Here is a 24,201-nt window from a genome sequence, read left to right as displayed (position 1 = left end):
TTAAGTGTAGCAATTCGGGAAATGACATCGGTAACTCTTGTTCTTCGTCTTAAGTCTTCATTTCTAACTCGGTCACGAAGCGATATACTCAGCATTGACCTTTCCATTTTCCTCTGAGCTATTTGCAGCGTTTTAGGAGTGGTAGCTGTCAATGTCTAAGTTTCGGCACCATAGGTCATCACAGGCAACACACATTGGTCAAATGTTTTACGTTTTAAAGAAATTGGTATATCGCTTTTAAATATGTTTTTGAGTTTTCTATAGACTGCCCACGCTAGGTTTATTCTTCTTCGTAGTTCGCATGTTTGGTTGTCTCCTGTGGTCTTTATTTCGTGTCCAAGGCATATGTATTTTTCCACCAGCTCTACTTCGTTGTCTCCAATATTGATATTTCCGCTAGGTACTAGGTTTGTCATAAATTTTGTTTTGGAGATGTTTATTTTAAGACCCACACCCACCATTGTCCGACATTGTCTTTCAGAGCTCTACTGCTTTATTTATTTGACAAAGTTTTTTTAGTGGTTATTCTATTTTAAAGCATTTTGGAAATAAACTGTTCAGTTATTAAATAAACCGTTTATGTTTTCCGGTCTAGAATGTACAGATTTGTTATAAAAAGACAAAAATACATTTAAGATAAATACAAACGGCTACTGTAACAAATTACCTGATTTTGAACCACTCTTGTCTCCTTCTCTCGAATTCACACCATCTCCCGCACCTCCACTCACTCCTTTGTCTCCCGAAGCATTACTTCCAGGCGACGCTCCTTCCCTATTTTGCGTACCAGGTAACGCAGGAAAATCCTCCGAGGACATCGTAAATTCGCTCGATTCCGACGTGGGTTGCTTGACCATTCCTACGTAGGGTTTACCACCGGGCATTGGACTTGGCTGCGGGACGTTATCACCAGAGTTTCGATTTGTAAGTGAAGGAAATTCGTTAAAGTCTAAAAGAGATGGAGTGTTGGTATCACCAGAACCAAAAACCGAGTTAAAGGAACTATAACCTCCTAAGGTACTCATGTGACCCATTTGATTTGCGTTTCTAAAAAATAAAATATATTCAATTAGAACAATGTCATTGTCATTATATACAAACTAAACTATTGACATAATAGCTTTAGAACAATATATTGACATAATAGCTTTGACAGTTGTAAATGTTCCAAAGGTCAAATCTTTTATTCGGACGTTGTGTGATGTCATTTTTTGAGGTTGTCTTGATTCTAAACACATATATAAAACAATAAAATAAAAGTTAAAAAGTACAATAACATCCATTACATTCATAAAAATGGTACTTTGGTTTTAAGTACGCATTTCTCGATTTACGTTACGAAAACCGGCTGGTGTGACGTCATTTTTTTTAGGTTATCTTGACTGTAAACAACTGGCATATTAATGTAGAAGACAAATTGCTTGCTCATTTCTAAAGTGGCAATAAGATGCAAAACAATGGTTGACATAGTAACTGCTTCAGTGAACACAATTTTAGAAAATATTAAAAAAATTTTATCAACATAGTATCAGCTGTGTCAGGGTGTGTAAGGGATGTAGTTTGTGTTTAAAATACAGTGGTGTTTTAATTGTATTAATTATTTTATTTTGATCTGTTAATTTCCATTTAGTTTAAACAATTATAAAAATTGATAACTGGTGGAGGATAGATTTGGTGATTAATGTGACAATACTTTTATTAGTTTCATAGGTCGCAAATACATATCATTAATTATTGCTTAATAAACTTAAAATATTGCAACAGATAACAAAAATAGATCATATCTAAAGACAAATCAAGTAGGATGCACAAGAAAAGAAAAGGAGAAATGCCAGACCCTAAAAACAGAATTACATAGAAAAAAAAAATTTGAGGAAAAGCAGTTAGAAAGTATAGAAGATCTACATCTAAGGAACTCAAAAGTTCTACAGAAATCTAAATAAAATGAGCAGAGTTTAATCCAAGAATATGTACTTGTAAGGATGGAGAAGTAAATATCCTAAATGAAACGAACTCAGTCTTATTCGGCAAGCGAGGAATTGGGAGAAGAAGAATATCATGGTTAAAAAACCTGAGGAAATGGTTCTCCACAACAACTAATCTATTTAAAGCATCAGTTAATAAAATAATTATAGTCAGAATGATCGCCAATATTCGAAACTAATACGACACCAAAAAAAGATTTTTTGTAGGAGCAATATCTCTCGTGTTATAGACGAAAATATGGTTGCAAAAAGCAATATTTTCCATTTTTTTTTAGATTTCGTTAAATACAAAATTTAGCACAAGCGACTGACTCCTATAGAAACTGTCCAATTAAAACGGATTCCGCCTGGACTATGAACGACTGTAGGAACAAATAGAATGAAAATTGTGGAAATGTATAGTAGTACATACCACAATAAATACCATCAAATGAAACTTTGTCTAAACTTTAAGAACCACAATGAATGTTTGTTTCACTTTATGATTAACTATATCACTATATCACACAAATTCACAAAAAACTCGTAAGTTACAATATTTCGGTCATGTAATGAGACATCCAGAGAGGTATAACCTTCTATACCTCATAATCCAGGGTAAGATCACCGGAAGAAGTGGCCAGAGCCGAAGAAGAACATCCTGGCTCAAAATCTCCGAGAATGGTATCAAGAGACCACCGCTAATTTATTTAGAGCCGCCGTAAACAAAGTTATTATTGCCAATATGATCGCCAACGCTCGATAATCGGACAGGGTACTGAAAGAAGAAGATATCACACAAAAGCCTTGTGTTGGAACAAATCTCATAAATGTAAAAAATACCAAACTACATGTTTTGTTATTAATTACAAAAATTCTTCAATGCAAATTGTTTTCGCCAATTTATTCCAGTGATTGCACGTGTTTTGCAATTGACACGTTTAATTTAGAATTACTCTTTTGTAGAAGCGATAACGAAATCGGACGTAATCACGCCATTATGTAACAGTGAGTTTGTGTAAAAATCGAATAGGTGTTTTGTAATTTAATGTCTTCATGGTCTGACAATATCATTTGCTTGGAAAATTTAATTACGAATAAAAAAGTGCGTAACGCTGGAACTAACACTGTAACCTTTCATATAAAATAAAATACATTCAAATATTATTTCTTTGCTGTTACGTGAAATAATAAAATAGTTACGCTACATGCCTTGGAGGCTCTTATCTTTTAGTGTACACTGAATAGGTGTACATTTATACAAATTTTCGTACAAAAGTATTACATACTTCTTATTCATATAGACATCCATCCATCCAATGGCGCTACAGCCCAAATCTGGCCTTGGCCTCCTTCAACAGGCTTCTCCAACCATCTCTATTTACCGCTGTTCTTTTCCATGAACGCGTTCCCAGGCAGTTCCTGGCATCCTCATCGACTTCATCTTCCCATCTCTTTTTAGGTCTTCCAACAGGTGTTTTTCCCTGCATTCTTGCATTTAATAATTTTCTGGGGATTCTATTCTCATGCATGCGGACCACGTGTCCTGCCCATCGTAATCTCTGCAGTTTAGTATGTTGTGCTAGAGTTGGTTCGCTATATTGCTCGTATATTTCTCTATTATACCTAATTCGCCAGTTGTTGTTTTCACTTATTGGGCCCAGGATCCTACGTAATATTTTTCTTTCAAACACATCTAATGCATTGGCAGATTTCTGTGTCACCACCCATGTTTCGCAACCATAACTTACTATGGGCCTGATTATTATTTTATAGACCCGGAGTTTTGTTTTCCGGTGTACGTCTCGCGATTTGAATATGTGACCCATCGCGAAATAGGCTTTATTTGCCAGCACAAGCCTTCTATTTATTTCCGGTTCTTCTTCATTGCTTGCGACCAGATCCATTCCTAGGTATGTGAATCTATTTACATGTTCTATATCGTCAATAAAGTGTTGTTGCACCGGTCTATTTGATCTGGTTTGTATGAGTAGTTTTGTTTTATTTGTATTTATTGCTAGCCCTACTGCTTCTGCACTCTGTTTCAACTCAACGTAGGTTTCTTCCGCTGCATTCATTGTTCTGCTCATTATGCTTATGTCATCTGCGTATGCTGCTAATTGGGTAGACTTGTTTGTAAGTATGTTATTTCCGCTCACCGTCAACCGTCTAATTACATATTCCAGAACAAGATTAAAGAGCGTTGGAGCTAGTCCGTCGCCTTGTTTTAGTCCTTGCGTTATCGTAAACGCATCAGTGATCTGTCCCTGAATACATACCTGTGCTTCTGTTTCTGTCATTGTCATTTGCACTAGTCGTATTAATTTTGATGGTATGCCAAATTCTTTCAGTATATTAGGTAGAATTGTTCTATCTATTGAATCATAGGCTTGTTTAAAATCTACAAAGAGATTGTAAACGTCCATGTCATATTCCCATGCTTTGGCTAGTATTTGTTTAACTGTAAATAGTTGGTCAATGGTAGATCTATTTTGCCTAATCCCTGCTTGATATTCCCCGATGATTTTTTCCGTGAGAGGTTGTAGTCTTTGATTAATGATGTTTGTGAGTATTTTGTATCCCGAACAAAGTAAAGAGATGCCTCTATAATTCTGACACAACAGTTTGTCTCCTTTTTTATGAATAGGGCAGATTATACTTTTCTTCCATTGTTGGGGAATTTCTTCTTCTATCCATATCTCTCGTATTAGCTGGTACATCTGTTGTGTCAAATTCCTTCCTCCTTGCTTGAGTAGTTCTGCCGGTATTTTATCTATTCCCGGTGCTTTATGGCTTTTTTGTATGTGGATTGCCGTTTGGACCTCCTCTAGCGTTGGGGGTCTAGTTAATTCATTTTCTTCTCCATCTTTCCCCAGTTCTTGTTGTTGTACCTCCTGTCGTGCCTGCTGCTGCCACTGTTGTTGTAATGGTGGTTGTGTCCCTTTGTTTAGTAATTCCTTAAAATATGTCATCCAGGTTCTCTTAATTTCGTCCATATCGCTAATGATTTCACCTTTCTTATTTTTGCGGAGGCTAGTCCTCGGTTTGTATCCTTGTCTTAGATGTTTGATAAATTGGTATGCGCTACGTGTTTCGTTTTCCTTAAACTCCCTCTCTATGTTTAGTATCCGTTGGTTTTCATACTTTCTCTTTTTCTGCCTGCACAGTTTATCTGCTCTTCGTCTTTTGTTCTCATGTTCTGTTTTTCTCTCTCTAGTACGTCTGAGTATGTAATTCTTATGCGCTTCATTTCTTTCCTGTATAGCTTGTTTGCATTCTTCATCGAACCATGTTTCTTCTCTCCGTTGTGTCTTTGTTCCTAAGACTTCTTTCGCTGTGTTGAGTATGATACTGCTTATTGTGTTCCATTGGTTTTCTATTGTGGAGTCTGCTCTGTTTTCTTCTAGTAATTTTTCATCCACTGTTCTCTCAAATCTTTCTTGTACCTCAGACACTTTTAGGTTGTCTAAGTTTAGTTTTTCTTGTTTTGGATATTTTTCCTTTACCTGTCGACTGATTTTGCATCTAAACCGTGCCTGTACTAGCAGATGGTCTGAGTCACAGCTTGCACCACGTCTGCTAATTACATCTAATATACTCGTCGCCATTCTTTTTTCAGCCAGTATATGGTCTATTTGATTGATCGTATTTCCGTCAGGTGATATCCAGGTGCCCTTATGTATGTCCCGATGTGGGAAGCATGTCGAACTGATAATCATATTCTTTCCAGCTCCGAAATCTATTAGAAACTGACCATTCTCATTTGTGTCTCTATGCAAACTATGTTTCCCTATTATCCCTGTGTATTCTTCTTCTTTTCCGATCTTGGCGTTTGTGTCGCCTATCACCATTTTCATGTCGTTTCTTGGTATAGAGTCATAGATTCGTTCTAGATCTTGATAAAAGGCTACCTTAGTGTCTTCTTCCTGTTCATTTGTGGGACAGTGTACATTCATATAGACATATCCCATTCTTATTCGCATGTGCTACCAGAATACTGTCTTTCCGCCTTTTCCATGGTCTTTCTACTGAACGTGTTAACTTAAGTTTCAAGCGCCACAGCAACGAGGTGCAGGTTAATTAACCCTCCGTTAGGTACGTGGTCTACAATCGTAGACCACCTCCTTTTAAACACTTGTATATCTTATTAAAATTTATGGATTTATTTGTGTTCGGCACTTCAATTGAGCATTTTGACTTGGACTTTAAACAAGAGCAATACCGATAAACTAGAGGCCTTCGAAATGTGGATATACAGAAGAATTTTGAAAATACCTTGGACAGACAAAATAACAAATAGTGTAGTTCGTCGAAGAATGAACAAAGAACGGGAGCTGTTGATCACCATTAAGAGAAGAAAGTTGGAATATCTTGGTCATGTGATAAGAGGGAAAAAGTACCGATTGCTCCAGTTAATTATCCAAGGAAAGATTCAGGGCAAACGAAGCGTAGAGAGACGACGTATATCTTGGCTGCGCAATTTAAGAGACTGGTTTCAGTGTACATCTAACCAATTATTTAGAGCAACAGCTTCAAAGATACGAATAGCAATGATGATTGCCAAACTCCGTAGCGGAGAGGGCACTTGAAGAAGAAGAAGACGACTCTGATAAAGCACATCCTTCAAATTTTTACATAAGGAAAGTCAGGGTGACTAAATGGAAAAAGAATAGATCCAATTTACAAGTTCGTATCCGTTCTCAGAATCCCATCAAACTTATGCCTGGTACAAAAGAAAACGCTCGCACTGTTGAAACTGAAATTGATTGCCTAAAGTTATTTTTGGATGAAACAGTTATTAGAGTAATAACTGTCTCGACAAATATTTTTATTGAAAAGATACGGAGCAATTACCAAAGAAATCAAGATTGTAGACAAACTAATGAAACTGGAATTCGTGCATGTTCTTGATTATTCTTGATAATTCTCAAGGATCCGGGGTTGAGTCATGCTACCTGGCAATGAGCGAGAAAAGGTTTCGATTTCTCATATGATGTCTACGGTTCGATGATGTGGTGACAAGAACAGAGCGAAGAGAAATTGATAAACTTGCACCCATTAGAGAACTTCTGGAAATATTTTTGGTGAATTTCCAAAATAACTTCATTCCTAGTGAGTATCTTACAGTAGATGAACAACTATTAGCATTTAGGGGACGTTGTGCGTTTAAGCAGTACATCCCAACGAAGCCAGCCAAATATGGCATTAAAACATTTGCTCTGGTGACTGCTAGAAGCAAAAACGTTTTACACATTCAATTTGGAAACTTACGTGGGAACTCAGTCAGAAGGTCCATACAAATTTGCAAATACCAGTAACGAAATAACTCTTCGGTTGGTAGAGCCCATCGCAGGTACCAGTCGTAATATTACGGCACACAACTGGTTGATCAGTTTATCATTGGTCAACAGTTTACTGAAAAAAAAACTTACATATTTGGGTACTGTAAGATAAAACGGACTAGAGGTTCCTCAAGAGTTTCTGTCCTAGAAAAATCGAAAAGTAAAGTCGTCTCTTTTTGGTTTCCAAGCTGATTGTACTATGGTGTCATAAGTCCCAAAGAAAAGTAAGTCGGTGGTGTTGGTATCCTCCATGCACAATGATGATACTATAGATGTAAATACTAGGGATGATAAAAAGCCAGTAATGATCACTGATTATAACAACACCAAAATCGGTGGATATGGTAGATCAATTGTGTCAGAATTATAATGTCGCCAGAAATACACCTGGTCGGCCAATGGTTGTGTTTTACAATTTATTGAATATTTCTGGCGTAAATCCAAGAAAAAAAAACAAAATTTGTTTAATTTACTAATAAATGCCATCTGCATGTATTAGGCTAATAATCCCAAATAGAAAATAAAACGCAGTGACTTTCTTGAAAAGTATGCTTGGGAATTGAAGTTAGATCAACAATTCCTCGGTTTCCAAGAGAAATGAGGAAGCGAGCTCAATCTCTGCTGGTCATAGAAAATAATCCTCCTCAGCCCCCTGTGCGACCACAGAATTATGTCGGGCGTTGCCATGTTTGTCCTCGAAATTTGAACAAATCTTCTAGAAAGTCTTGTGTGAAGTGCGGAGCGTTTGCATGCAAAAACCACATGAAAGAAATCTGCAATGATTGTTTTCGTGACTAAAAATGTGATGTTTTCTGTAGTCTCTAAGTCATACAATTTTTTAACAATACTTTTATTTATGTGATTTTCTGTGATTTTGTTCTAAGTATTGTTAGGTACAACAATTCTTCTTTTGTCAAATTTACACCACAGTTTTTATTAAAGTAAAATAATTTTAATGGTTAATAAAAATTTTAAAATGTATGGAGTAGTCTTTTTATTGTCTAGTAAAGAAATAAGTAAACCTTTTGTTATAAAAACTGGTCAGTATCATTAAAAATAATTCAACAAATATACCTAATGCAGTATTATTATTGAAACTATGAAACTTTTATGTTTAATAATATAAATAAAATGGTCTACGATCGTAAACCGAGTGACCAACCGTATCTCAGTTTACCACGTGCCTAACGGAGGGTTAACTTCTAATTACACCTGTATAATCGAAATTGTAATATTTTTATATACGGAATAGACGACCAGCTTATCTCTCATCATTAACGGATCATTTTGTACATAATAATACATTTCACCACTACTTTTATCTCTTAGTTTTTATGCAAATTTCCCGTTACAGTAACAACAATATGCAGAGTTCACACAAAACGGGATTTAGATACGGCGAAAAAATTGTGGGTTTTTATTTCAGAAACTAGAACATGAACATTACGTTCAAATGTACAGTAAGTCGTAAGGTATAATTAAAAAATACTGTCACAAAAATATAAAACGGTTTCTCTAATCTTTTTGTTCGAATTTCTTTTGTCTAAATAATCTATAAAAGAACGTTTTTTTTATAGCAGGTGTTTAGTGATAATTGACAGAATCAATCTATAGTGATAATTTGTTTTGTTAACAAAAACTCTAATTACTTTAACTTGTAAAAAATGTATTCTACACAATAATAGAGAATTATTGAAACCGTAAGATAAAAGCCGTCTTTATTAAATAATCCAGTCGTCAGATTTTTTAACTCTCATACGAACAAGCTGAATTTTACTGAGAATGTCAAACAAAGGATGCACAAATGTATGCCACTCCTACCAATGGGCGTCGCCCTAAAATCCCCCTCGTAAATCATAAATGTAGCTAATTTTGAACAAAAATGTTTATTATCACTTTTTGTTTAGATTGAACCGGCCTCTCAGAAACAACGCTTGAAGTGACAGTGGAGTAGCAAAAGAAAACAAAACCAAAGAAGGTGTAGCCTTAATAATACACCAAAGGTACCAAAATCACATCAAAGAGTGCCAATATATAATAAAGAATAATAACAGCAAAGATAAGAATGGAGAAGAAGGACCTGAATATCATCGGAGTACACGGCCCAGAAAATTACAAGCTTCAAACAACAAGGGAAGCGTTTTATGACCAATTACAACAAGAAGTAGATCAAGTCAGAGGTAAGATGATAATGTTGGGGGATTTTAACGCTCGAATAGGAAATCAAGTAATACCCGGAATTAAGCAAAAACATAAAGAAGATGTCAAAAAGGAAAATGGAGAACTGATGATAAACTTCTGCATGAATAACGACCTAAGAATAAACAACACATTTTTTGACCACAAAGACCAACACAAATATGCATTTAATAACACCCGTGGACAAAGATCTATGATAGATTATATTATAACCAACAGAGATATACATCCATCGAAAATAATCGACGTAAGATGCCTCAACTCAGCAGATGTAGGTAGCGACCATAGCCTAGTATTATGTAAAATAAGAATCATCCTGAAATACTTCCCACCCAAGCCAGCGGCGCCAAAAAAAAAACAAAAATCAAAGTCGAAGGACTAAATACGGAATCCACGGAATACTTATACAGGAAAAGAATATCAGAGAAGATCGCTGGGAATGAAATATTAGAAAACGATAACATCGAAGAAAGCAGGTGAAAACTCAAAAATAACATAATTAAAACAGCAACAGAATCACTTGGAGAGAGGAAAGTAACGAACACTAACATATCAAAAAAGAAAACACCAAGAGAGAGGAAAGTAACGAACACTAACATATCAAAAAAGAAAACACCATGGTTTAGAGACGAAGTAAAGACAAAATGTGAAGAAAAGAAGAAAGCCTTTCTACAATACAGAACACAACACACATTTAGGTTTTACCTTATCCTTAACCTTATACATACTACGACATAAGGCATACAACCACTATAAACGAATCAGAAATGAAACGAATACTTTAGTTAGACAAATTAAAAGGGAACACTGGCAGAGCTTCTCAAAACAGATGGAACACGACTTCTACGGAACACAAAAAGTAATATGGAGAATGATCAGAGGACAAAGAAAAAAGATGAACCAACTAATAAAAACGAAACACATTCAGAAGGAAACATGGGTAGACTGCTTTCGATCCCTATTTGCTAAATGTGACGGTAATGAACCACCAACACCACAGGTGACAACGAACGAAGAAATAAATATTGGGGAGGAAGAGGTAAAGGAAGCATTAAGAAAATTAAAAAATAGAAAATCACCAGGAGAGGACAGAATACCGAACGAGCTCCTAAAGTACGGAGTACCAGAGCTGACCAAACAACTATTAACACTAATCCAAAAAATAATAGAACAAAACAGAATTCCTCAAGAATGGAGATTAAACATCCTAATACCTCTAAATTACAGAGGAATTAATTTATTAAACACAACACTAAAATTAACAACCACAGTGATAGCAAATAAACTGAATGGAATTATAACACTAGCAGAAGAACAACAAGGTTTTAGGTCGGGAAGATCATGCAATGACGCTATATTTATAATGAGGCGAGTGCAAGAGAAATCATTAGAACACAACAAACCGGCATATCTATGTTTCGTGGACCTTAAGAAGGCATTTGACCGGGTCAAATTAAAAGACGTTATCCACTTACTGTACGCAAGAGAAAAACCTCTAGGAATAATTAAAACGATCGAAAATATCTACCAAAACAACACAATAAAAGTAAAAGTAGAAGAAGAACTAATCGACTCTATTGAAGCTGGCAATGGGATAAGACTGGGAGATTCCCTGAGTCCTCTATTGTTCAACTTGACTATGGATGAAATAATAAAAAAAGTAAGAACAAAACAAGGATACCACATGGGAGAAAAACAACTTGTGCATGGTTACAACAGCAAATTTACTAAGATGTAAATTGGAGCTGGAAGGTCAGATAATAGAAGAAATGATGAAGTTTAAATATCTAGGCATCACATTATCTAGCTACGGAAATCTCGAAACTAAAGTGGAAGATCAAGTGAATAGAACAAACAGAGCCGCAGTCTGCCGGAATGAAACAATATGGAGAAATAAAAATATCGGGAAAGAAATGAACGGGAGAATTTACAAATTTACAAACAAGTCATCAGACCAATAATGACATACGCGGCAGAAAAAAGACCTGACATAGAGAGAAGAAAAAGGATGTTAGAAACAGCAGAGATGAAAACACTTGAAACAAATGAAAAATTGATGGTAAGACAGTATGGGACAGAGCTAGAAGTACAGATATACGACGTAGATGCAAGGTGGAGAACATCAAGAACTGGGTAAGAAATAGAACAGTAGAATGGAACGATCACATAAGCCGAATGACAACAAATAGAGTAGTAAAGACGGCAAGAGACGATTAACCAATAGGAAGACGATCAGTAGGAAGACCAGGAAAACGATGGAACGACAACTTACTGGAGGCACATTGAAAAACAGACAAGAGTCATGTCTATATAAAAAGAAGAAGAAGAAAAGAAGAATTACTCGCGCGAAAACAATCTTCACAACCTATAACATGAAATTTCGATTTTGAGTTTTGACAACAAATATAGCATTATTGGCATTTTGGTGCCAGAAAAGTAAGAACTGAATTGATGCTTTCAAAATATCGAAAGATATTTCTTATTTTTCTGTTTAAAAAAACTATGCATTTCCTCGTTCTTCTTACCTTAAGATGTCAGATATACGAGCTGCTTCCCATATCAGTTAGGGATAAATATTTATTAAAAACATTACCCTTATGGTTTTTTATTTATTTTCAACAATAAAAAAAAATTCACTAAACCCTGGCTGTGGCTATGCATTCACTTATGTCAACATAGAATACGTTGATTTTTTCATAATTACGTTAAATCCAAAGGTAGCTATGGAAAAATGACATCAAACCAATAATACTGTCCGATAATGTGAAATGTATTTTGTAGTATTGTAAAGCTTTTTCCCGTTTATGGATTGTACAATGGGTCGAGGTAAAGTTATCGATGAGAAAATTTGTTCAATCAATATTAGATTTTTTAATTCTGGAAAATACAATTCGGAAATCGCGAATATATTGCAATTGTCACGTTATAGTGTAAGAAATATAATCAGAAGATACAAAACTACAGGTTCGATTGTCACAAAACCTAGAAATGAAAAATTTTCTGCTTCTGTCATGATCTGGGACAGCATGTCGTCTAAAGGTGTGGGAAAGTTACATCTTATCGATGGGATTGTAAACACGGACAAATATTTGAATATTTTAGAAGAATCTCTTTTACTGACTATGGAAAACCGTTTAACATCAGAGGAAGATTTTGTCTTTCGTCTTCCTGTCTGGCGCAGGTTGTCATACATCAAAAAAGAGTTTAAAATGGATTGAAGACCATGGCATACCACTTCTGGAATGGGTTTCTAACAGTCCCAACTTGTCCCCGATAGAGACTTTGTGGCGCGAAAAGAAAAAAAGCTTTGAGAAAACATCCTGCCAGGTCCATCAACGAATTGAAGGAAAAATTGCAAGAAATATGGGATTCGTTTACATTAGAATTTTGTCAGAACTTGGTAAAAACCATGCTTCGAAGAATTGTGGATGTCATTAAAAATAAAGGGATGTAACTCTTTTCAATAACGTCTGCTACTCCTGATCTTTTACGTATAGTAGCATTGGGTATTCTTATATATGTAGTATCACTTTAAAAAATATGATTTCTTTATCATAATTTAAAGACTACCTGAATGTTCAACCAATCGCTACGAGTATACACGATTCTTGTTTTAAGGATCAGGTGTTGTACCCAAAAAATTATAGCTATTAGCAATGCTATTAGTAAAATTAAAATAAATAACACACTTCTGCTAATTGGTAGGCAAAACACGAAATGGAAAGGTTTTCGTCGCCTGATAAGTTGAATAGTAAGTAGAAATTTTATTAAATATATTTAATCACAATGTTTTGTCCTTAATTATTTTATTATTTACGGCATCTGATTTTATTTTACTAGCTGAAATAATAAAATTGAAAACTGCAGACATATATTTTATCTCATTTTAACTGAATTTTCTTGCTTCCGTAATGCCGAAGTCATCTATAGTATAGCTGACGGGGTACTAGGCCTCTTTAGTAATCATACCATCGAGTTCTCCGTTGTCGATGGTGTTGGTGTCCTTGGATAACCTTAACTCGGAGAAAAAGTACAAGAATTGGTCTTCAATGTCCAGAGCGTTGTGAGAAGTGGTCGCTTATAGCTAGAACTCTTCTTTTTTCGATAGAGATGGAATTGGCTGACCAGAGGGCAACTAAAAAAGTGGTGGTTAATGACCAGAGGGTTGTAAAAGCTGTCCGGTTGATCTCTTCTTATTTCTCTTTAATGGTGCAAAGGAGCCACCCTATGTGGTAAGTGCAGAACTCATCGCTTATCGCTAAATTTCGTCTTCTTTTCTTCTAGAAAGCACACAGTGACGTGTGTCTGTTTTTGAAATATCCTCTAAAAGGTATATAATTAAAAAGACCCTTTCGGGCTACATTACAGAATGTTTTCGGACTAAAAGTCCATCATCCGTGTATTATTACCAAGTATACATGAGTCAAGCCCCATTATGTGTTACATTATTGTTGAAAAGATGGTGAGATGTTAATGTATTTAACAGATTTTTTTCTTTATTTTTCAATTAAATCACGTGTAAAGAACAGAACAGTTTCAAAAGTAAAAATGAGGCTCGGCTAGGCCAGGCTCCACAAATTTTATAAAACAAAGCTCCAAACTTTTTTGAAATACAAAGTTTTTCGCCAACCACAAAATTTAGTTATGCACTTAACATACCGGGTTGCTCCTTCTCAGCATTCGAGGGAAGAAGAGATCAAGCAATAAGTGGGCAATTCTTACAACCCTCTGGTCATTGACCACCACTTCTCAAGCTACCCTCTGGTCGTTGAAGTCTATTTCTATCGAAAAGAAGAAGAGATCTAGCGATAAACGACCACTTCTCACAACCCTCTGGTCATTGAATATCAATTCTTATACTTCTTGTACTACTTTTCCACACTGTCTGTCTTCTTCACAGAGCCAAGGTCATTCACGTACACCATTACTATGGGGAACTCAATGGCATGTAACCAAAGTGATCTAGTAACCAGCCAGCTATGCTACTATTCCATTTTTTTTATTATAAACTATACATCCTTTTGATGTTTTAAAAATCACTATCAAGAAATATTGTCAAACTTCTTCTTCTTCTTCTTTTTAACTTCTTCTTTTTATGTAGACAAGACTCTGTCTGTTTTTCAATGTGCCTCCAGTAAGTTGTCGTTCCATCGTTTTCGTGGTCTTCCTACTGATCGTCTTCCTAATTGCCGTCTTTACTACTCTATTTGTTGTCATTCGGCTTATATGACCGTTCCATTCTACTCTTCTATTTCTTATCCAGTACTTGATGCTATCCACCTTGCATGTACGTCGTATATCTGTACTTCTAGCTCTGTCCCATAGTGTCTTACCATCAATTTTTTTAAGTGTTTTCATCTCCGCTGTTTCTAACATCTTTTTTGTCCTGTCTGTGTTAGGTCCTGTTTCTGCCGCGTATGTCATTATTGGTCTGATGACTGTTTTGTAAATTCTGCTTTTCATTTCTTTCCCTATATTATTTTCTCCATATCGTTGGAGAAACCATGTTAAATTTTCTGGCGGTTATATTAAATTGGTGCGGCATACGTTGTAAATCCTCTTCACTTTGAGAGAGTAGTATTGCGTCGTCTGCATAGCAGATTATTTTAAGTTGTTTTTCTCCCATTTAGTAACCTTTTTTTAGTTCTTACTTTTTTATTATTTCATCCATAATCAGGTTGAACAATAGAGGACTCAATGAATCTCCCTGTCTTACCCCATTGCCAGCTTCGATAGTGTCGGTTAGTTCTTCTTCTTCTTTTACTTTTATTGTCAAACTTCACCAGGAAAATTCTCCCAAAAAATATATGGTGCAATGTAAATACAATAGAAAAAGTACATGTAGTGTGGGAAATATTGTGCTCTACTCTTATGTCTTCTTCCAGTTGGGACTCCTTCCCATACTTACTATTCTTTGGTCAGAATGTCTTCTGAGGAGTGCTGCGCACCGGTGTTTCTGCATATCTTCCAGCTCTGTGTTAGTTATTATCCTATATTGTCCTGCTGTTCCATCAAGCACAGGCCCAAAGATCTTCCTTAGGGTTTATATTTCCCAAACACGTAGTTGCTCTTTTATTTTACTTTATTTCTTGTGGCCCGTTATTGTATCCTTTGTATCCTTTTCACAAGTATTCTTAAGGACAAATTGGAAACGCAAATCACTAATGCTGAAGAACAACAAGGTTTTACAAGAGGGCGGTTTATAACAGATGTAGTATTCATAATAAAACAAATAAAAGAAAAAGCTATAGAGTTCAGCATGCCAGCGTATATTTGCTTCATTGATCTGACGAAGAATAGAAAGATACTCTCTCGTGATGGCTGCAATATATTTATTTTATTTTTCTGTTTTGGACTGAAAGTAATAAAAGCTGATGAATTATTTATAAAAAGTGACGCCCTTACACTGTAATCCACATCTTATGCAAGTCTAAATACTCTGAAGTGCATTTTAACATATTATATCCCCCTGTTTGGCTTTATTTTTGATACAAAACACTGTCACCTGCAACATCTAAATGTATAAGTGATATAAACAACCTTATTATCGGTGTCATTAGGCAAATATATTCCGCTCATTTAAAAAATACACAAAGTTGTTTAAATGAAAACCAATTTACTTAAACAGCTACTTTTCAGGTGAATTAACTTGTAAGTTATTCCGACAACTATTGTAGAAAAACAAATGTAATGGAAAATATTAAATAGTACAATCATGGCAGTTGTTTTGACGACAAGGACTGGTATCAAGGAGTTTATTTAAAAATACACACTGCTATTTGATATTTTCCTACCAAAATTAAAAAGAAAACATGTTCAGTGGTGGAGAAAAACCCATAATACTCTCACATTAAACTTAAAATATTTAACCAACAAATAGAAGGAATATAGTAACCCTAGTATTTATTTTATTAGTTATAGTTTTACCACGGTCATCCAGCCCCTTCGAGTGCGGTGAAACCTTGCCGTGGTCAAGGCGCTCTTCATGCTGAAGTGTATATGTGAGGTGAGCATGACTGAGTGGAAAGTAGGACATATGAACTATCATTCCACTCCAGGTTTGACATGTGGGGCTCTGTCGAGAGTAACTAATCTATTTCCTAGCTTCTCATGGTACAAGAATGGCCACCCAAACCAAAGATAAAGAGGAACTATTGACAAGTAGTTATATAGTCAGCACAACCGTGAAAAAGTTTTTATTTAAATGTCATCTCCATTACGGAGGTTGACAATCATCTTGGCCGCTCTAACTTCCGAAACAACTGCTCTAAAGAATTGTTTTATGTCCTATTTTGCCCTAAATTATATGATTAAAGATGCTGTATTTTCTCCACGCATTATATCTCAACAAATCATCAAAGGCATGACGATTTAAACGCAAAAGTTAGCAACGGTACTGTAAACGGAGTAGCCGGTATTCATGGTCTGGGTAAGAGAAACGAACGAGGTGAAATATGAATTCATTTTTGCCGGGACGAAAATCTAGTCATAAAGACCTTCTACAAACTACATCCTAGAAGACTCTACTCTTGGAAATCTCCACAAGATCAACAGAGAAAATTGTGCGAGATCAGGTTGACCATTTTATGATTAACAGAAGATACCAAAATAGCACAACCCGTTTTGTAGCACATCCAGGAGATATAGGCTCAGACCATAATCCCTTAATTACTAACTGTTGATTTTGTTGCAAATTATGAGCAGAAAGAAGTAAAAGTCAAAAATACAATATTCCTGACATGAGATGTCCATCAATACACTAGAAAATGAATACAGAAATAGACAACCTTTGCCAGGAAAGCAATCCCAGCCAACAAAATGCATCCAATGATATCTGGAATACGCTTGAAGAAAATTTACTAAAAATGTCCTTAGGCCGGAAAAGATAAAACCATGGATAACGGGCTTGATAAAAATCAACAGTATAAAACACTGAATCGTACAATAAAGACTTTAATAAGCGAAGCTAAAGAGAAATGGATTCAAGAATAAGGAGACCAATCAGAAAGACTGCATGATTTATACAATGTTCATAAAAAAGCAAAACAAATAACGGGTATCTATAGAAAAACAGTTTTAATATTCTTGAGAGACAGATATGCACTGACGATATTGGACAAGATGAACTGAAGGCAACTTGGTAGAATTACGCAGAAAATCTTCTTAATGACCAACACGTAAATAATTATACGAACAACAGTGAACAAATGCGCGGTCCACAAATTCATAAATGTGAAGTTAAACATGCAGTAAATCAATTGAAGAGGGGTAAAAGTCCAGGCATGATGAAGTTTAGCAGAAATTTTAAAACAGGTGTTCCTCAGGGATCTCACCTTGGACCCTTGATTTTCAATCTGGTTATAAACAACATTTGTTTGTATTTTCAGTTTTCCAAATTTTTATTAGGCAGATGATCTTAAGTTATATGAAATAGTAAACTGTTCATGACTAATAATTTGAATATGGACATAGCTGCTCCTCACAATTGGTCAATACCTAATGGAATGAGTTTTTTCTACATTTTCTAGGTCTAGAGTTCCAATAGTCTTTGATTACCAGCTTTGCAATATATCACTAAAGAGAGTAAATGTGATGGAAGATAAAGAGAAGAACTATACATTCGCAATATAGCAGGTCTTTTTATTTTATTGCATGTCAACTTCATTTTCTTTCTTCATCCTTTTAATAGCTCAACTTTCTTTGGTATCTTCTATACTTCCACATCTCAGAGGAGCTAAGTCCTCTTATCTAAGCTAGCTAGTTAAGATTTAGTCATAGTTTTAGGGCTAATGTGAAATATTTGCTACATAGAATCTTTTTTATTTTTATAAAGTAGACACAAGTACTTTTTCAATTTTACTTTTATTTATGCAGTATAGTTAATACTTTCTATTATTAGTGTCACATGTACCCAGTTACATGTACTTCTTTACATCATTACAGTGTCATCAGCATGCAATCAGATGAAATTCAGAAAGAAACATAAAAGGTCTAGTGAGAGAGCATAAGCGATACAGTGAGGATAAAGTTCAATTATCTATTAAAGCACGGCCTCTAGCCAAAAGACAGCAGCAACATAAACCTATTCAAAAGCCACAAACATAGACCTAGACTGTACAAACAAGATCTTTAAGGAAGCAAAATGTATGAGTGCAAACGACCCCTTTATCTAGAACTTACAATCGACAATGTCTTGAAGTGATAAAAATTGTAGTTTATGAATTTTTGTGAGATTCAGATACAAATAGATAATAGAGCAGATCAGGGTTTTCCAAAGTGTTTGCCCTGGCTGCATCTAACAAATGGAAAAAAAATTGAAAACTATCATTTTATAAAATTGATTTTAAATCACTTTTTAAGGTTGATTGGTTGCTAGAAAAGCAATGCGCACCCACTTTTAGCAAGCCAATCATTGTTATGCTTTTGTGGAATATTGCAGAAGCACCTAATACTTTTGTGCAAATTTGGAAAATCTTGTATTTCCATATAAAACTGCTCTAGAGTAGTGAGGTGAGTTAGTATGCAGTTGATAAATTTGTATGCATAGCAGTAAGAAACCTACAGAATGCTTTGGACACACTAGAGGACTGTTGTAAACAAAGAGAAGACCCAAGCAGTTGTGTTAAAAAAAGGTAGAGATAACTGACACTAATAACTTATAGAGCAGGATATACCTTTTGAATGGAAAAACAAAGCTAAATACCTAGGAGTCACTATGAACAAAAAAAAAATAGCATTTGCATTTTAAGCATTGAAAAACCAAATTTTAGAGTGTTTCAATTTTATGGCATCTGTGAGGAAATGTTTCAACAGCATTTGAATATTGCTTAAAACTCCTGATTTTAATATATTCTGAATAGTAGAACTTACATTGATAGGAGTAATGACAGAACAAATAAAGCTTCGTTTAATGAATGGCACTGACTTTATTAGCTTAAATTTTTGGGTTTTGACTAATATGTTTCTTCTTTTATAATATAAAAAGCACCAATGGCAAAAAATACTGGTACTTTCACCATAATATTCTTATGATGCCTATCATATATGCCTATCATATATGAAATGATGAATTTATGGGTTTTTGTCCATCTTCCTTTAATTTCCTCTTTTTTCTCAATTTAAGTAATACATTATAAATTTTCTGCTTTGTGATTAGACATAAATAAGGTCTCTCAACATTTTTGACAAACATTTTTCATTCTATTACTTATATACTTACCTATTCTTTGATAAAGAAAAAACAAGATTTAGAGACCAATAAGTCAAAATAAAGTCCAATAAAGACCATTGACAAGTAGATGAAGAAATTGACATTCTCAAACCCAGCTCAGAAGATGGATTGATGATGTGAAAAAGATCTTAAGATTCTAAGGATCAGAAGATGGAGGAAAGTTGCTAGGAATCGACAGGACTTTTCTGTGAATAGACAAAGATCCACAAAGGATTGTGTCATCCCTTATGATGATGATCTTCAAAAGAAAGTATTTATAAATTTTAAATTGTGGTTAATTCACAAGTAAAATTCTTATTTTTGAACTTTATATATGGAGATTTAGAAATAAAAAAAAATTAACATTAGGACACGAGGTCAACATCCTATTTTTATTTTTGATCACCTTGCATTTCATATCATAAAAATTTAATTATCTGTTTGCACAACAAATAAATAACAGTTTGGCACTTAAATTTTTTAAATAATAGTGTGGTGTTTTTAACATCAACAGTTATTTTTGTTTATATAATTAATCTCCTTTTATAGATTATAAAACTTCCTTAATGATAGATAAAATTAAAAATAGTATGGTTTTACTGATTATTTTAACTATATAAAAATAAGAAGGCTAGGACAAACTTATTTTTAATAGCCAGTAAGATGCTTTTAGTATTTGAACAATTACATACATTCTTATCTTATCAATTAGATAATCTTGGTACTGTAAGTATGCATCAGGGTAAATAAAAATGCCTTCCATTCCAATTTGTAAAATTACCACGTTAGGGAAAAATAATATCATTGAAACTAATATATTTACAAATATACAACTTGTAAGAATAAAACCTATAAGATTAGTAGGACATATAGAATGAAAGGTACAAAAAAGTACAAATTAAAATATAAAAATCACCTAAATTTATAAGATCGCAGATCACTTTAAATAAATACCTTGTTGGACCTATGAAGATAAATACTTATAAAAGGATAGTTCAGAAATGAATACATCTAAAACAACATAGGACGCATATTATGTACTATGTAGGATAAGAATAAAAAAATTGGCTAAACTTTAGTAATCTTTTACCTAGGAGTATCAATGAACATGGTAGGTATAAAAATAAGCTTCCAGTGATACCCTCTTTAGGTTACCTAAACATCAGTATAAAAGTTATTACAGATAGACTAAAATGTCATTACTATTCACAGATGCAGTCAATTATATGTGTCATTTTAATTGTTTTAACTACATTTTTCATTATCTCAGCTATAAACGCACCCATATAAACCTTATATCAAGAAATTCTCTGAATCCATGAGAGCAGCCCAGGATGGATGCTCGTATGGTAGGAAACATTCAACTTCAACACTCAGTAATGAAGAAACAACTAGAGGGAGAGATATCTTATAGTGTATGATACCACATGCCAGCTCAAATTTCCCAATATATACTGATTGAATATCATTGGAGAGAGCCATAAAGAAGGTTTATAGCCATTTCAAACAATGAAACATTCCTAAGTAATAAATAAATTTTTTATAAACAGTCGAAATCTGAAACTTTATTAGTTTTGGAAAATCAAAATTCAGATAATTGCCCAGATCTGTGCCTTCTACAATTTTCAAAGCAAAACACATGATAAATGGACTTGCATGGTGAATCTAAATTTGCACTAAACATCGTATCAAATCATCTAGTTAAGAACCTTTTGTGAACTGAGTAAATAAAAATACATAAAAAATGGTTAAGATTTGATTTTAGTATAGTGCTTCCACTATTCACTTAACATATTTTATTCTATCAGGACTCCTCAGAGTGACTATACAGAAGCTCTAAATGTGAAATCAAATATTTTCTGTCAAAAGAAGTAATTATAAAAATAACTAAGTACATATAAATGCTATGGCGCCATCTAACAGTTTTATAAATACTTTTTTTGAAGGAGAAGGATTTTACGTTTAGAGCTTATGCATTGTTTGACTGAGGAGTCCTGATAGAACTAAATATGTATAAGCAAATAGTGGAAGCACTATACTGAAATCAAATCTTAACTGTTTTTTTCTGAAATGATCTAGGTTATTTTGATTTTTAGGTAAGTTTTTAAGAATATGTTAAGGTGATATGAATGCTGGAGTCAGCAAGATTGGGTTTTTAGGATTTATTTTGGACCCAAAATTAAGTGGGGCCCACATATTAATAGCTTATGCAAAAAACTAAACAAAAATCTTTTTATTTTGAGAAATCTTTCAAAATATGTCTCACTGGAGAGTCTCCAGTGGAGACTATATCATATATATGTATCACTCCATATTCCACTCACATCTTTCATACTCTATCATTGTCTGGAGTCATGCAGCTGACACTGCTGCTGTGTGATTTAGGGTGTCCTTGCTGGTTTGTGATTTAGGGTAGTTTGTCAGGGTTATGAAAGATTGGGAATTCTTACTGTATCAGTACAGTACATTCTGGAAAACCTTTTGATTCGCGAAGAGGAATACCAATCTTTATAGAAGTCACGAAGATCAGCACAATAACGATATCAGGCACAAACAGAATATGATACTAGCATATTGGAGTTTGAAAAGGTATCAAAATGGACCACGGTATGGAGCAATAAAATGTTTTAATGTTCTGCCTGAAAATATAAGAAACTCACAAAAAGGAATTTGAAAATAAAATTAAAAATGATAAAAAATTCCTTTTATTCAATTCAGGAATATTTACAACATAATTTTAATTTTAATTAAGGTTTTGTACAAATTTGATGTGTGTAAGATTTTATATTTTTAACATGAATAAACAGTATTTAATGTTTCCAATATTAAATACATCCCTCGAGTTGTGTGATCAACATAATTCTGAAAGTATGACCAGAGAGAAATGACAAGAATCAAGATGCTTAGTTTATAAGTGGTCTGTTACTACAGACCACTTATAAACAACTTTTTACTCTTGAAAAACACCAAATTCTAAACAATTATTTTAGAGGTCTGTCAGAAAAGAATATTTTAAAATCAGCTAGTTAGTAAATGGTAACCAAAAATTTGGAAACCTAAGAAAATGGACAACCCCAATTTAGTGGCTGAATACTATTTGATGCCCTTCAGATATATGAAACCAATGCTGATTAATCAATATAGGAAGTAAAATTCTTTAATACAAGTAATCTTTGAAATCTATCCGATAGCTATAGCAGAATTAAAAGCTTGTTTGTATGATTACTTTTCATAAATCTCAATACAGGACAAGAAAGAGTACTTATATACAGGTTGCAATTTTTTAAAAAGTCTTAAAATATTTCTAATATATATTTAAAACAAAGACAATCAAATTTCATCTAAGGTACACCAACAATAGGTAGCTAATGGAAAGATAAAATATCAAAATTATTAAGAAAGTGAATTTTGGTATATATGGCATTATTTAGTATCCTGATCAGTTTGAGTTCACTATACCTAACAGTATAAAATTCATATGACATCTTAAGCCAAAATTCTGCAGGTGTTTATGAATGATAAACACTTCATCAAGACCTCTAAATTCAAATGTACATAAACAACTAATAATGCTACCTAGTACTAGCAGAAGTTGTTAGTATATATAAACAAATTTATAGATCACCTCTACAGAATGAATGCTAATAAAAAGATCTCACAACCTAATTCAAAAGTACTCAACATTAATGTTAATTAAAAAAGATCATTGGATCTTTGACACCAGAGACCCTCAACCCCATACTTAATTCTCTTCATAAAGTAGATTGTAGTCCAAAAAAATGAATGAAATACTTAAAGGCTTTTGAATATATGAAACAGTTTTAATTTAATGAAACTAGTAGTGAACATCACAACCTTTTAAGAATGTCCTAATTTAGAGGCTTAGTATAAATCTAACTTATAACCAAAATTTAATAAAATGTGTAAAACGACTTACCCCATAGTAGGAAGGGCTCGTCGCTCCGAAGGTATTCTTTGTCCGAGAACAGGAGTAACATGTCCAGACATAGAATTACTACCGAAACTAACACTTGTTCTTCCAAGATTGTTTCCTCCAATGTTTCTTGTAAAGTTCAAATTCGCCATCGCTATCTCTTATGGAGCAGGCCACATTCAAGCATAACGAAAATAGCAAAAAGTTCGTAATAATTCTTTACAAAAAAACCTTGTAAGAAACAACTAGCACAAAAAAGACATAATGGTACTCCTTAACACTACACTCACAGATTGACACTTATAAATGCAAATTAGATGTTAGGATCAACTTCTATACTGCAGACTTATATAAATATTGGTGTTTTTATTATAAAATTGATCTTCCAGCATATAATATTACAACAAATTGTTTTATAGATGTTATTGTCCTACAACAATAAGCGATAATGAAACCATCTGTCAAACTGTCAAAAGTCTTTTTGACAGTTCCATTCGTCTTTTCGCTCATGCTGGTGGCCACCTTACATTTCAGTCACGACTTGCCACTTTA

General features: G+C 34.1%; 1 protein-coding gene across 1 annotated transcript in view; it reads right to left on the bottom strand.

Moving 5' to 3' along the window:
- Positions 1-24,131, bottom strand: part of Rga (CCR4-NOT transcription complex subunit regena) — a 47,728-nt gene extending 23,597 nt beyond the window's left edge. Inside the window, exons 1-2 of the mRNA XM_072535552.1 lie at positions 23,653-24,131; positions 668-1,047 (exon numbers count right to left, since the gene is read on the bottom strand). Of these exons, the coding sequence (XP_072391653.1) occupies positions 668-1,047; positions 23,653-23,801 (529 nt within the window). The 5' untranslated portion in view covers positions 23,802-24,131. The remainder of the gene's footprint in view (positions 1-667; positions 1,048-23,652) is intronic.
- Between the last annotated feature and the right edge of the window lie 70 nt (positions 24,132-24,201).

Source organism: Diabrotica undecimpunctata, chromosome 6, assembly GCF_040954645.1.
Source record: "Diabrotica undecimpunctata isolate CICGRU chromosome 6, icDiaUnde3, whole genome shotgun sequence".
NCBI classification, from domain to species: domain Eukaryota; kingdom Metazoa; phylum Arthropoda; class Insecta; order Coleoptera; family Chrysomelidae; genus Diabrotica; species Diabrotica undecimpunctata.
The sequence above is the reverse complement of the archived record's forward strand: the minus strand, read 5'-3'. Positions and strand labels throughout refer to the sequence as shown.